Here is a 16,061-nt window from a genome sequence, read left to right as displayed (position 1 = left end):
ATGAAGTTAGCATGGGGCACATTTAAAACTAATCGGAGAAAGTTCTTCTTCACTCAACGCACAATTAAACTCTGGAATTTGTTGCCAGAGGATGTGGTTAGTGCAGTTAGTATAGCTGTGTTTAAAAAAGGATTGGATAAGTTCTTGGAGGAGAAGTCCATTACCTGCTATTAATTAAGTTGACTTAGAAAATAGCCACTGCTATTACTAGCAACAGTAGCATGGAATAGACTTAGTTTTTGGGTACTTGCCAGGTTCTTATGGCCTGGATTGGCCACTGTTGGAAACAGGATCCTGGGCTTGATGGACCCTTGGTCTGACCCAGTAGGGCATGTTCTTATGTTCTTACATCCAAAAGCTGCTAGAAGCTCTCTGACTGTTTTCAGCTTCTGGTGTTACAGGACAAGTAGGGGCAGACTCACTCATGTTGCGCCTGTCGCAAGAGTGGACCCTTGGCCCGAGGTGCAGTTGGTGCCACCCGTGAGGGAGACCCCACAGGTCCCCACCGTTGGGAAGCGAGGCCGGACAGGAAGCGGAGGCCAGCTGGAGCTTCGCCAATACCAGCCCACATTCCTCGCAGGTTGAGCCCTTGGGTACTGGGGAGGAGGCAGGCAAGGAAGGCGGAAAAGGAGCAGGAACTGAGCAGGAGCTGGAAGAATGGAGCGGGAAATCTGCAATTGGAACAGCAACACTGGAACACAGCTGAGGAACAGTGAGTAGACCAATTGCCAAGGCAAGCTCTGACTGTCAGAGCTGACATGCCTGCTTAGCTGACATCATCACTAGGGGCCGCCGGCAGTTTCCCGCCACTGCCCCTTTAAATCTCGACTGGGGGCACGCATGCTTAGGGACAGCTGGCCGAGGGAAGCGACGGTGGTAGCATTTCCCATGTGGCCGCGGCAGCAGGAGAGCACGGAACAGCGCCAGCCGGCACGGAGGGAGCCCTTGCCAAGCCAGGGGAAGCTGAAATGGTGCGGCGGTGGAACTGGCTGCCTGCTGCCGCCAACAAGTGGGGGGCCGAATCCAGGATCCCATGTCGTGAGGTGAGTGGTCCTGGCCTAAGACCCCAGAAGCTGGGACATGCAACAGCTCAATCCTGGCTCTATCCTACTGCATGAGATAAAGCAGATCCCAGCAGCATTTGAACTGGGGTTTGTTTGTTTTTTAAATCTGACTCCTAAAGAAAATTCCACAGAATGTCATTGGCTCAGCACAGCCCCCTTGTGTCGGACTCTTGTAGGCAGATTGTAAAGACATCTCCTGTGGCAGCCAGGTGATATGTATTTTTATTTTAGCATGCCCTCATATACCCCTGGCCCATCCTCTATTAAAGGAACTTAAGATCATAAGAACATAAAAAATTGCCATGCTGGGTCAGACCAAGAGTCCATCAAGCCCAGCATCCTGTTTCCAACAGAGGCCAAACCAGGCCACAAGAACCTGGCAAATACCCAAACACCAAGAAGATCCCATGCTACTGATGCCATTAATAGCAGAGGCCATTCCCTAACTTAACTGGGGGAGGGTAAATGCCCAGCTTTACTCCACATTGCTGTCTGACCTTTGACTCAGCTAAGGGACTTGTCTAGGAAGAAGCACAAGGTAGCTCACCAGATAAACAAAGACCACAATGATAGTCAATATGAAGAAGTCTAAGGTAGAGGAATATCACAGTCCTCAATCTGCAGGGCCATGGATGGTCTACAGCAGTTGAGTATTAAAATAACCCTGGATGGAAACAAATTATTCCAAGGCAATTTCACAAAACTCTTGGTCAAGGGACTTAGTGTATTGGGCTAGTATGGACTAAATCATTCATGGTTTGAGAGGATGGCTAGTGTGAAGATGAATGCTTGGCTTCGCTCTTGTTATCTTTTTCAAACTATACCGATAACAATACCGGATTCAGTCCTGAAACATCCAAAGAAAGGTATTTAGCTACCGGAATATTTGGAGAAAAAGGCCACCCAGAGCAGCAAAATCTAAACCCATCTAAAGACCAGGTGGCTGAGGGTTACCTAATTTTAAAAATCACTTTGTGGCATCCCAGCTGAAACCTCTAGTGGGCAAGAATCAAACAAGAATTTGTGGATGGGATCCTGGTAAATAATTATCCCCGTTTATTTATTTATTTATTTTTGGCAAAGTGAGGGATACCAGGTGCACGTGAAGCCTTATATGAGTACGAGTAAGAGGTTATAGGCTGCTTACAGAGTGAAACTGGGAGTTAATACAATCTGAGCCCCATCTGTCATAACCGAGTCAGGTGGGGAAGGCCGGGTCTATCGAGACTAGGACTGTTCTTTAAAGGGAGTACAGTGTTTCCCATTCAGCGATTTGTATGTGAAATTACAGTTACAACTATAGTTATTGCTATGGCTGCCTACAGATTTGCCGTTTTTTTCTTTTAACCAAGGTGAAAAATAAAGGGATGAGCAGATTTGAATGTTTGTGTAACAAAAAAACAACAGGTATTTAAGGAACTAGTTTCAAAGATATACACGCTTCTTTTTACCCCGATGAAAGAGAAGTTGAATCATGAAGTAATATGGGAAAAGGAATTATACCTTAATATTTCAGAAGGGGACTGGGATTTAATCAGAACGAATGTGGCAAAGTCATCTATTTCATCTTCCATTTTAGAAGATGGGTGGAAAGTTTATTATAGGCGGTATTTAGTCCCTCAGAGGTTGCATAAAATGTATCCCCAAGTAAGTGATCTGTGTTGGCAAAAATGTGGATGGGGGTGCAGCTGGGACTATGAATCATATTGGGTGGGACTGTCCAGTGATCCAGTGGTATTGGAGGATGATCCAAATTTTTGTGGGCAATACAGTATAACTAAAGTAACTCCTAACATAGATCCAAAAATGTTCTTATTTTGCTTACTGATACCTGACATGTTGACTAAAATAATTGTTAATACAGCTGCTGATTGCAGGAAAATGTGAAATAGTACATTTCTGGAAAAGGAGGCCCCAAGCGTGTAAGTGTTTTTGGAATGTCTATCATATGGAACATTTGACGGCTTTATGCAGAGATAAGAGTTTCTCGTTTTCAATTCGTATGGACACCATTTGGGACTTTTGGCCTAAACACAATTTGTGAAATTTAATTTAATTTTGTAAATAACCTCCTCTTATCATAGGTTAGATATTATGGTCTGCTTTAGGTGGGGTGATAGGGACGGTGTGAGGGGGAACCTGGGGAAGGAATTAAACTTAAAAATTGTGAATTGTTTGTTTGGTGGTATTGAACATTGGCACACTCTATGATCCAGTTGCTATATATGTTGCTTATATTATTATCTATGTTCTGGAAACGAATAAAATCTTTTTAAAAGTAAAAGATCGTAATGCTATCTGAGGACATGGAAATGCCATTTTTTTCAAATTTGAATTTGAGTAAATAGCTAAATGTTTTATGTGACTTCCCAAAAGAAAGCTGGGAAAATCAAAAAAAGAGAAGAATAAGTAGAAGGCAGCTCTGGATTTAGGCACAGACAACATAGGCAAGTGCCTAAGGTGCCAAATTCTGAAGGTGCAAATAAGCTGGGACTCTCCCTGCTGCTTTTTGATTTTTGGGGGTGAACCTGCCATTCCCAGTCCTCTGCCTATGGGCACCATGCTCTTAAATCTGGCCCTGGTAGAATGAGAAAGTCTCTATGTGGGGTGATAGCATTCATATGTTACCAAAAGTACATGGTTGGGAGATGTTTCTTTGACCTTTCTAACAAAGGACAGGCATGGCTACTATACCATGGCCTAAATCCAGCGCCAAGTGTCACGATGATAATGCAGTGAATTGCACAAAAACATAGGGCATGAATAACTCGCAGTTTACCATCACCCATGGCACAGAATAACAAGCTGTGCACTTACTGTCCTGGATATTAGAGGTTATAACGGAAAACTTAGGATAGGATAGGCAGAAATATGGCATGACATGCAAATAAAAAGAAACCAATGTAAATGTCCTGGAACTGACAGGGAGTGCTTCCCTTGCAGGGGGTTACTTGCTGTGTATGTGCCAGAGGGCGGAAACCCCAGAGCACGGCTCCGAAATGATCGCGGAAACCCTGGACACTGGGTCTGCACTAAGGAAGTTTCAGGCTATGCTGGAGGCCCAAGGGGTGAAGCATGGCGTGGCTGAAGCCCTTTGCGCAGGAAATGGGGATTACTTCCAGGTGCTAAGGCACGCAGAGTACCAAGAGGTGTTACACGCTGAGAAAGAAGGTAAGGAAGCCCAGTCAAACAGAACCAGTAAGTTCATGAGGGGCCTATAAGAGAACATTGTTCTGAGAGGGTATGTCCTCTTTTGCTTGTCATCTGATTGGCTAAGGTTGTGTGATCTTTATGGGCACACTGTTTATGTATACGCTTTAGAATCCTCTTAACGTTTATAAAAAGAAAAAAAAAAGAACATTGTTCCTAACTGCAAAACTTTATGCTGGAGATGGTGTTTGAGTGGGTGGATAGAATGCGTGAGATCTGAATTGACAGAATAGATAGATCGAATGGTATACTTAGTAGATGAATGGATGATTTGAAGGATGTGTGCTAAAATGAACTGAGAAATATTTATTTAACAGCGTTTACATTCTGCCAATCCATATAGGTCTTGGTGGAATACAACAAATAAAATACATCAATCAGCAATCATATACAGTTAAAACAACAATAAATATAACAATAATAATTACTATAAGAATGTTTGTACAAAGAGCTATTCTTTAAGTTAAGAACATAAGAAATTGCCATGCTGGGTCAGACCGAGGGTCCATCAAGGCCAGCATCCTGTTTCCAACAGAGGCCAAAACCAGGCCACAAGAACCTGGCAATTACCCAAACACTAAGAAGAACCCATGCTACTGATGCAATTAATAGCAGTGGCTATTCCCTAAGTATAATTGATTAATAGCCATTAATGGACTTCTCCTCTAAGAACTTATCCAAACCTATTTTGAACCCAGCTACACTAACTGCACTAACCACATCCTCTGGCAACAAATTCCAGAGCTTTATTGTGTGTTGAGTGAAAAAGAATTTTCTCCGATTAGTCTTAAATGTGCTACTTGCTAACTTCATGGAGTGCCCCCTAGTCCTTCTATTATTCGAAAGTGTAAATAACCGAGTCACATCTACTCGTTCAAGACCTCTCATGATCTTAAAGTTGTTTCTGAAAGGAAAGATAACATGTCATAGCTGTAAGCTCATTGCATAAGGAATTCCATAAGCAAGGAGCAGCTACAGATAAGGCTCTAGCCCTAATTTCTGTGAGCCTCAATTTTTTAAAAAGAGGAACTTACCAAAGTATGTGGATTTGAGGATTGCAAGGTACTGCCAGAAATATAAGTAGAGTGAGTGCAGAACACAAATGCATAGAATCATTGGCATGAGCCTTAAAAGTTAGAGATGCAAATTTAAATGTAATTCTCCAAAACACAGGCAATCAGGGGAGAGAAAATAGATTAGGAGTGATGGGGTCCTCCAGTAATGGGTAGATGGATTACTGGATGATTAATGGGAGCTTGCACGAATGCCTAGATTGGTTGATAGATCAATGGGATAGTTAGATGATGAATAGGTGATGACCAGATGAATACACAATTCATTATTTATTTATTTATTTATTTTAAGTTTTTCTATACCGGCATTCGCGATAAAAATCGCATCATGTCGGTTTACAATTAACAAGTGGATAGGGAACAAAGTCAAAAAATAACATTTAGTAATAAATAATAATAATAATAGTAGTAAAAAACATAAAACAAGAGAAGGCTAAGGAATGCAGTTACAATAAAACAAGGGAATAAAATAACTTGGATCGGAGAAAAGAAGCAGGGGTTTAAATAGAAAGAACATATATGCCAGTCAATGTGCTTATAGCATTGATGAATTGCCCTTATGAGGTAGGGATGTTAATTACCATGATTAAGGCAAAGTCTGGGCGACTGGTTGATAATGGAATAGGTTCAGTTTAGTTCAGGAAATGCTTTCATGAATAGCCACGTTTTAAGTCATTAGTATGAACATAAGTACCATGCTGGGTCAGACCAGAGATTCATTGAGCCCAGCATCCTGTCTTTGACAGTGGCCAGTCACAAAGAGTAGATCGAGTTTCCTGCTGTACACTCCCAGGGATAAGTGGAGAGTTTCTCGAAGGCACCTGATCGATAACTGTTTAGGGATTTTTCCTCCAGGAACTTGTCCAAACCCCTTTTAAACCCCAGTTATGCTAGTTGCCTTGTCCACATCCTTTTGCAACAAATTCCACAGATTGATTGTGCATTGAGTGAAAAAGTACTTTATCCAATTTTGTTTTGAATCTGCTAGTTTCAAGGAGTGTCCCCAGGCTTTTTCTTCCTGGGCCCTTTACCTGTTCCATCCCACTCATGATTTTATAAAAATCCCTATCATATCTCTATCGTATCTCCTCTCAATTGCTTCATCTCCAGGCTGAAGAGCCTTAAGCAGTTTAGCCTCATCTGAACTACTGCATTCAATTCAGGCGGCAGTAATCTTCAAAAGAATATAATCAGAATAAAAGAAAGTCCAGTAAAGCAGGGGCGGTTCTATCATAAGAACATAAGAACATAAGAAATTGCCATGCTGGGTCAGACCAAGGGTCCATCAAGCCCAGCATCCTGTTTCCAACATCGGCCAAACCAGGCCACAAGAACCTGGCAATTATCCAAACACTAAGAAGATCCCATGCTACTGATGCAATTAATAGCAGTGGCTATTCCCTAAGTAAACTTGATTAATAGCCGTTAATGGACTTCTCCTCCAAGAACTTATCCAAACCTTTTTTGAACCCAGCTACACTAACTGCACTAACCACATCCTCTGGCAACAAATTCCAGAGCTTTATTGTGTGTTGAGTGAAAAAGAATTTTCTCTGATTAGTCTTAAATGTGCTACTTGCTAACTTCATGGAATGCCCCCTAGTCCTTCTATTATTCGAAAGTGTAAATAACCGAGTCACATCTACTCATTCAAGACCTCTCATGATCTTAAAGACCTCTATCATATACCCCTTCAGCCATCTCTTCTCCAAGCTGAACAGCCCTAACCTCTTCAACCTTTCCTCATAGGGGAGCTGTTCCATCCCCTTTATCATTTTGGTTGCCCTTCTCTGTACCTTCTCCATCGCAATTATATCTTTTTTGAGTTGCGGTGACCAGAATTGTACACAGTATTCAAGGTGCGGTCTCACCATGGAGCGATACAGAGGCATTATGACATTTTCCGTTCTATTAACCATTCCCTTCCTAATAATTCCTAACATTCTGTTTGCTTTTTTGACTGCTGCAGCACACTCAGCCGACGATTTTAAAGTATTATCCACTATGATGCCTAGATCTTTTTCTTGGGTGGTAGCTCCTAATATAGAACCTAACATCGTGTAATTACATGAGGCAGGGTAAGGCGGCTGCCTCAGGTGACAAAGTTTTGAGGCGGCAAAAATTGTCCCTCAAAACTCTCCATCTGAGGCTGCTTCACCCTGCCTTTAGGCGCAGCTCTGCAAACAAGCCCGAGGGGGTAGGAAGAAAAAAACCAGCAGTGGCGCAATTTTGATGAAAGGCCCGTGAGGTCCTCACCCCTTTGTGGAAAAGAAGAAAGGATCTGCGGATGGCGCGGGCCCCTTTTAATGACTTGCCCGCGGGGTTCCCACCCCTTATGAGCAGGAAGAAGGAACCAGAGGGATGGCGTGGTTTTGACTGACATCTCGTGGGGTCCCCACCCTCCACAGGTAAGAAGAGAGAGATCATGGCAGCAGCAGCACGCTGTTGGTAACGTGCCCCGAGCCGAAGTAAAGCTGTGAGGCGGCCAAAATGACTGCTCTCGGGATTCCCCACCCTTCTCGGGCCTTTAGAAGGACACAGGGAGAAGGAGAGGCAATGGACCAACCATGAAGGGAAGGGAAGGGACAAATTCCCATGTTTTCCCTTCTCTTCACTCAACTCAGCTCCCCTTCCCTTCCCAGTGAGAGGAGAAGGAAGGAAAGGGGAGCTGAGCTGAGCTGAATGACTGAAAGGGGAGGGGATAGAGAGAGAAGGGAATGGAAGGTGAGGGAGAGGGAAGAAGGGGATTGTCTAAGAGGGAAGGGATGAGGTGAGAGAGGGAAGGGGTGAGTTAGAGGGGGAAAGGGTTAGGGGGTGAGTGATAGGGGTAACAGGTGAGTGAGAGAGGGAAGGGGTAGGGGTGAGTGAGTGAGTGTGGGAAAGAGGGGAGGAGCAAGCATGTATTGTGGGGAATGTGAATGAGAGAGAGTGAAGGGCCAGTAGAAGTAGGTGGCTGCCTGGAGTGGTACAGTGGGCACAGGATTGCGACAATTGCAGCTCCTTGTTCTTCAGCATAGGAAGCTGTCGCATGGAAAGAAGGAGGTTCAATCACTGTAGCCAGAAGGAGCAGAAGCAGCCTTGGCCCTTGTGGCCTGAAGAAAGCAGGAGCAGCCTCTGCCCAAGTCCCAGGGGGAAAGAGGAGTCCTGTCAACTGCATGGGCTATAGGTGGAGGTGCATTCCCGAGGGGAGAGAATGTGTGTGTGAGCATGAGAGAGTGTGAGCAAGTGTGTGTGTGTGTGTGTGTGTGTTAATGAAACAGAGGACAAAGTTTGTGTGCAGCTCCTGTCCTCCCACTCCTCCACTAGAAATCAAACGTTCACAGGTATGGAGAGTGAGACATTTCTTTTATCCTTATTAGTTGTAATTATTGGGTGTTTGATGTGTCTGCTGTTTTTAAAATATTTTATTGATTTTTGGGGAATATTTAACAATTCTTATGTGAGTTTATTGAATGTTCTATTTGTTAGCTGTTTTGAAATTTTCATTTTCATATTGTTTTTAATAGAATGATGTTTTATATTTCTTGATTGTATTTGTTTTATGAAGAATGGTGATGATTCTGTTTTTCCATTGTTGCACTGCAATCAGAGTCTGGTTTGCTGCAGATTCTAGTTCAGTTTTTGTCTGGACGTTTCTATTTACGGTCTCTTTATTCTCTTTTTCATGAGGGTCTGGCTATGTTCTGCATGGGCGACAGAAGTGAGGTATTCTGCTGTATGTAGTTTCTGCATAGGGATGTTTAGCAGCCTGGTTTGTTCTGTTTTCCTAATAGGAGGTGTAATATTTGCAGTGTTGCTTTCATGGGCAGGTCTAAATGGCTACCCAGCGATATTCATTGCCATATGCACCTAAATTCTAGGCACTCAACGAGATATGCACCTAGAATTTAGGAGAATAGGTTGGAGGCATTCCAGGGGCAGGCAGGAGGCATTTCTGGGTGGAATAGAATTAGTCGCATAACTTATGCAGCTAACTCTGGTCGTCCCATAGAGTTGTCCTAAAGTTAGCCATTTAGACATAACCAGCTGCGCCTCTGAATATCCCTGTTAAGTTAGCTGGATAGCTAAATATGCTAAATTAACTAGCCGCTCTGCGGCTGAATATCGGCCTCTCAATTTACTTATGGCTTTCTGAGGGTCAAGCTCATATCTAACACACTTTATAATAGGCTTAATACCGTATGTGTTGCAAGTGTCTTGGTTTATTTGCAGGATTTTCTGGTTGACAGCACGACGGTGCATGTAAATATAATATACCTGATGTGATTGTTTTACCTCAAAAGACTGTATTTCATGTAAAACTTGTCATTATAAATGCGTTATTTGTAATTATGTGTGGGAGGGTCAGGGGGAGGAGGGGACTGAGCGCAAGGCTGTAAAACTTGCCTAAGTGGCCAATACCCTTGCACCGGCCTAGAGAGAAGGCTTTACACACACACAAACCATTCACCCTCTCCCACCTCCCCAGGGCTCACATGTTGTGGAAGATGGGAGGCAGGTGGTAGAGTTCCTGGGACCGTGACAAGGTTACCAACTTCCTGGAAATATCAATACCACGCTATCTGCCACTCCTCTGGGAACCCTGACGCCCGTCTCCCCTCTTCTCCAGCATTTCAAATCACCAAAAGGGCTAGACTCTAACGGGGATCCATTTCCTCACCTCCCACTCTCTTGGTGATTTGACCTGCACCCTGCTTTCGGGAGGGGGAGGGCGTTTTCTTTTCCCCTCGCTTCAGGCAGCAGATTGCTTTGAGCCGTCCCCGCAGTGAAGGGCTACTTAATGTATGAAATGAGACTTAAGGACCCAAATCTATGAGAAAAGAGAGGGAAGACATTCAAATACCTCAAAGTTATAAATAATGCACAAGAAATGAAACCAACATTCGTCAGCGGAGAGGAGTTTCTAGAGCAAGAGGCTCTGATATGAAACTCAAAGTGGGTAGACTGAGGAGTAGTATTGGAAAATATTTCTTCATGGAAACGCTGGTGGGTGCATGGAATGGTCTTTCAGTGAAGCTGACAGAAGTAAAACAGTAACAGAATTTTATTATTTTATGCTGTTTTATGAGTTTAATTTTATTAATTTATGCGATTTTATTGCTCACCGCTATTAGAAAAGATTCAAGCAGACAATAATAAACTAAACTAAAAGAAGGCAGGAGGGGAACCCTGGTGGTGAAGAAATGAAGGTAAAGCTAAAGATCAGCCGTGGTCCGTGACTGGCAGAAGGAAGAAAATTGGGCAGACTAGATGGGTCTCGTAATTCCTATCTGCCATCTGATCCTATGTTTCTGTGAATGGGATGACAGTTGCAACAAGACAATGACCAGATTGGGTGGCCGATGGCTGGATAGGCTGCTAATTGGATGAATGGGATAGCTGATAGAATAATGGTGTCATAAATTATCCTTTAGAGAAGAGTGATATATAGCTAAGATCGCGTATAATTATGGAGAAAGTGCAAGTCAGTTCATTTTAGAGCAGAGTGGTCTGCCAAACTAAATAATTGTATGCTGTAGTCTTACATTCCTAGTTCTAAGGGGAAACTAGGAATTTTCACCTATCGTACCTCTCCCTGATAATGTTATTAAAGAAAAGCAATCTCTTTTTCTCTTACATTGTGGTTTCTGTTCAGGCACTGTGGAGACAATCCAGGCCTTGCCTTTGGCTGAAGTGCTGCATGAACTGGGGGCAGGACGGAGCAAGGCAGGAGAGCAAATCAACCCAAGCGTAGGAGCTGAGCTTCTGGTGACGGTGGGGGAGCACATCGCTAAAGGTAAACCCCTGGGGATATGGGGTGGGAGGGCGAGACAGTGTTGGGGGCAATTCTAGTCTTGTGTAAAAATGAAGAACTGATGGATACCTTCTCTCGTGTATTTGCTGTGGAGGTACCCCCTGGCTAAGAATGCACTATGACCTTCCAAGGCTCCGGGACGGCCAAAGACACACCCTGCAAGCAGCCCTGGTGATTTCTGACTGCCCACCCTTCACTGCAGGCTCCAGGATCACAGAAATTCTCACACCGGAAGGGATGAGGTGGGGAGGCACCGAAGAGCTCTCATCAGCCAGCTCTCAGCACATTCAAATCTGAGGGGGGGGGGGGACTTGTAAAGCCCAACATGCAACAAAGAGAGAGCCTCCGGTGAAAAAACACATACCTGCCAACATTGGAAAACCCTTCAAGTGGTGAAAGGTGTCACTGCTATGGAGTGCCAAGCTGAGGAGGACCCTCTCGGGGACCGGGAGCTGCTGGCTACTGACCCTGACCTTTACTGCCAGAGGGCTGTTTGAAGAGCAAACCTTGAAGAACTCAGTTGCTGACTGAAATGTTTTAGGGTAAGGAAGCTTGTAGGAGAAGGAGGGTTGAGAAATGGTCTGGTCTTTTACCTCATCGGAGGGAATCTCCTTCTGAAGATTCGAGAGCGTGAGAACGGAGAAGGTGTGAGAGACGGAGAGACAATTCTTCTAGCGCTAGAAAGCCGGGAAGAGTCTGCACATGACGGGGAAATATCATGCTCCTTGCCTTCCTCCCCTTCTCTTCTTCCTCTTTTCTCACCACTTCAGCGCCCGCCCGCCATCATTGCTCTCCCTTCTCTCTCACTTTCTCTCTCACCGTCTACATTGCTATAAGAAACGGATCTTGCTCCAGACTGGAACCAGAGGCGGCAGCTCAAGCCACCAGCCAAAAGCAAAGAAAGAGAGAGCGCCTCCCATTGGCCATACAACAGAATTTCCCTTCTCTTTCTTCAACTGTATTTCTTTCTATTATTACAATTTATTAAACACATTTTTTAGAAAAACTCACGCAAGGCAGTGTACAGCATATTAAATGACAATAAGCTAACAGGAAAAAGAGAGTATTAAATAACATAGCATAAAGTCAATGTTAAATGACAAATAATTTTTCCTTATGACAAGTTAGTTTATCCGTAAATAAGAGAAGACATAAGAAGGAAAAAAACGGAAATAAGCAAAGATTTACAGATAGTGCTACAAATAGAGTTACCCATAATATGGGCAGGCCAACACAAAGAGTAGCTACATAAAACCTCTGGTCACACAGCCTGTGGCTGCAAGGAAAGGTGATCAGAAATAGGAACGTTAGCTTAGGTTATCTAATAGAGGTCAGGAGACCAGAGGCCGGTTAATCAGAGGCATCAATATCCAGAAAAGCAGTGAGCAGACAAGTTATTTGGCTAGTTAGCCAGATACCTTGTTATGGATATTCAGCGGGTTAAGTCTCCTATTGAATATAGTCCCTAAAGTTATCCTAAAGGTAACCTTACCTGCATACCGTTAAACCTAACCAGATATATTCTGAATATACTGTAGCTGGGTAGGTTTAAAGGTATCTGTATAAGTTTAACTAATTACATTCAGAATAAATCCAGGTAATTGACCAAATCCTTCTGACCCTTCAGACCTAATCACCCAGCCCCCCCCCCCCCCCCAAAGACTTTAAGGTACATGAGGGCTAGTGACCCACCCCCAAGTCCCAAAATACAAAAAAAAAAAAGGTTGTGGGCCATAGTGACCTGAGGACAGGCCTCCCCTCCTCTCTCTATGATATTTAATATGAAGTCATCAAGCCTACCTTTCCCACTCACCTGCAATCTCTACCCACCCCAGACTCCAGTACAGAGCATGGTACAGTGCTATCCACTCCTGGCCAATTTCAGCGTCGCTTTGACAGCCACGCTGGGCGTGTGTATACTAACAAAGCTGCTGTCGGAGAAGGACTGGATGTATCTGAGGGCGGGGAGGACTGTACCTTACTCCCAGCTGAGATCTGGAGGGGTCTGGAGGTAGAGTGGGGCGGCTGAAGGGGGCTTGGTGATTTTATATTAAATCTCATGGGGAGGTGAGCCAGTCTTGCATTACTATGGACATTTTTCTAAATTTTGGAGATTAGAAGAGTTGGGAGGCAGGGAGGGATGCTGTTGAGCGCTATCCCACACAAAAACTTAAAGTATTTTCAGGAGGTAGGAAGCTGGGGGATTAAGCCTAAAGACCAAGAAGAGTTTTTTGGGGGGTTTTTTTGTATACTTAACTGGCTATATATTCTGAATATAACCAGTAAAGTACATAAAAACATGCCTTACTAGGTCAGACCAAGGGTCCATCAAGCCCAGCATCCTGTTTCCAACAGTGGCCAATCCAAGTCACAAGTATTTGGCAAGTACCCAAACATTAAATAGATCTCAAGCTACTATTGCCTACTAATTAATAGCAGTTTATGGATTTTTTTCTCTAGGAACTTATCCAAACCTTTTTTAAACCAAGTTACACTAACTGCTGTAACCACATCCTCTGGCAATGAATTCCAGAGATGAATTATGCATTGAGTGAAAAAGAATGTCCTCCTATTTGTTTTAAATGAGCTACTTGCTAACTTCATGGAGTGCCCACCTAGTCATTTTATTGTCTGAGAGAGTAAATAACTGATTTACATTTACCTGTTCAAGTCCTTTCATGATTTTCTGGTCCTCTATCATATCTCCCCTCAGCTGTCTCGTCTCCAAGCTGAACAACCCTAACCTCTTTAGCCTATCCTCATAAGGCAGCCATTCCATCCCCTTTAACATTTTGGTCGCCCTTCTCTGCACTTTCTCCAATGCAGTTATATCCTTTTTGAGATGCGGTGACTAGAATTGCACACACTATTCAAGGTGTGGTCTCACCATGGAGCAATACAGAGGCATTATGACATCCTCCATTTTATTCACCATTCTCTTCCTAATAATTCCTACCATTCTTTTTGCTTTTTGATCGCCACAGCACACTGAGCCAATTTCGATGTATTATCTACGATGACGCCTAGATCTCTTTCCTGCGTGGTAACTCCTAATATGGAGCCTAACCGAGTTATCAGGGCACACCTACCTGGATAGATTTAGCACTACACTGAGGCAGTCCTACAGTTATTCAGCTAACTTACAGGCCGATACAGTACAGTGCGCTCCGGAGCACACTGTTAGCCCGCGATTGGCTGCGCGTTTGATGCTTTTCTGTACACCCTCCGACTTAATATCATAGCGATATTAAGTTGGAGGCCCCAAAATTTAAAAAAAATTTGAAATTAAAAAAAAAAAAAATGTTAAATCGGCCCACGGGTCAGAAGACGGACACTCAGTTTAGCCGGTGTCCGTTTTCTGAACCCATGGCTGTCAGCGGGTTTGAGAACCGACACCGGCAAAATTGAGCGTCGGCTGCCAAACCCCCTGACAGCCGCCGCTCCTGTCAAAAAGGAGGCGCTAGGGATGCGCTAGTGTCCCTAGCGCCTCTTTTTACCACGGACCCTCATTTAAATACTGGATCGTGTGCCCAGAAGAGTGGCCTGGGCGCGCATTGAGAGGGTGGGCGCTCGCCTCGGAGCACCGGCTCTCCCGCTGATTTTACTGTAACGGCCTGTTAGCTGGATAATGATGAACATCAGCTAAGTTAGCCAGATATCACTGCTCTGCCTCGAAACATACTCAGCACACCCCTGACTTTTCTGACTAGGTTTTTAGTCAGATAAGTCAGGGGCAGTGAAACTGGCAAGATTTTCAACAGCCACAAGGCTGGTTCTTACATTAGATAAACTAGGAGGTTGCCTAGATTACGAAAATTGGCAGGGGGGGGGGGGGTTTAACACAGGAATGTCAGATTTTAATTTTGTTCAGTTACTATATCATTAACAATATTGTGTAAATAATAACTAAACATAACATAGTAATTTTGTCTCTGATTTCTAAGAATGTCACACACCATGAAACTCATAAATCAATCATTGCCAATGGTTTAGCCTACAAATGATATTCAATAAATATCTACAAAACCTGATGTATTCCATGCATACTGTTAAAAACGAATGGAATTAAAAATATTTGATTTTCTATTTCTCTTAGCTGAGAGATCTTTTATGGAGCAATTGTATTAATACAAATTAGCAGTTGAATCTTGCTCCATTGGACTGCCAGCTGAATCAGAACCAGTTTCTGTGCTGGGTTACAGTACCATGAGCCTTCATGTGCAACCCCCTCAAATATTTCCCACTATTTTATATCTCCTCCTACTTACTTTGCATACACCACGGGTCCCTCCAAATGACATAATAGTAAGTTCTGAATTCAGCCTGTAGGTATAATCGAAGGGTGATGGTTACAAATTTCCAACACTCTTCCACAGTATCCGCAACCCCAGAGAGGCTGGGGATCAGAGTCCTAGTGTGGGAATCCAAACCGGGCTTTCTGTAGGCTGGCCCTACAAATATTTTTTATTTTAATGTTGTGGTGGATGGAGAGGAAGGCTACAGTCTTCCAAATTCATAAGCAGAAGGTCATCCTGTCATGGGTCATCTTCATCCTTTATTTATTGCCTAGGTTGAGGTTTGATTGGGACAGTATGTTGCTGTTGGTATGACTCTTTAAGGTGGTAAGGTAAATACCACATTCCCTGACCACAGGTACCAGTAGTGGTGTTGGTTCTGCAGCTTACTGCAGCTAATGATCTGTGCCTGTCTGCATTTGCACATTTATGATACAGCTTGCACCAGTCTGATGCCCTCTGACTACTGTCCTAAACTGTCCAATGCAGGCATAATATGTGCATGTGTGTTGGTGTATATACATAATATATTCATATAATATATATATATAGCTGTGAATGTGTGCTTGATTATACACACACATATACACACAATAGATATATATATATAGCTGTGAATGTGTAG

The 16,061-nt window shown here is 43.6% G+C and overlaps 1 protein-coding gene across 2 annotated transcripts in view; it reads left to right on the top strand.

Annotated features, from left to right (window-relative positions):
- TYMP (thymidine phosphorylase) overlaps positions 1 to 12,393 on the top strand; it is a 59,731-nt gene extending 47,338 nt beyond the window's left edge. For both annotated transcript variants that reach the window (XM_029616926.1, XM_029616925.1), the window contains exons 8-10: positions 4,008 to 4,235; positions 10,983 to 11,123; positions 11,236 to 12,393. In XM_029616926.1, coding sequence (XP_029472786.1) covers positions 4,008 to 4,235; positions 10,983 to 11,123; positions 11,236 to 11,438 — 572 coding nt within the window. In that variant the 3' untranslated portion in view covers positions 11,439 to 12,393. The remainder of the gene's footprint in view (positions 1 to 4,007; positions 4,236 to 10,982; positions 11,124 to 11,235) is intronic.
- The last annotated feature ends 3,668 nt before the right edge of the window (positions 12,394 to 16,061 follow it).

Source organism: Rhinatrema bivittatum, chromosome 9 (genome assembly GCF_901001135.1).
Source record: "Rhinatrema bivittatum chromosome 9, aRhiBiv1.1, whole genome shotgun sequence".
Lineage (NCBI taxonomy): Eukaryota > Metazoa > Chordata > Amphibia > Gymnophiona > Rhinatrematidae > Rhinatrema > Rhinatrema bivittatum.
Note: the sequence above shows the minus strand (reverse complement) of the source record. Positions and strands in the feature narration are given on the sequence as shown.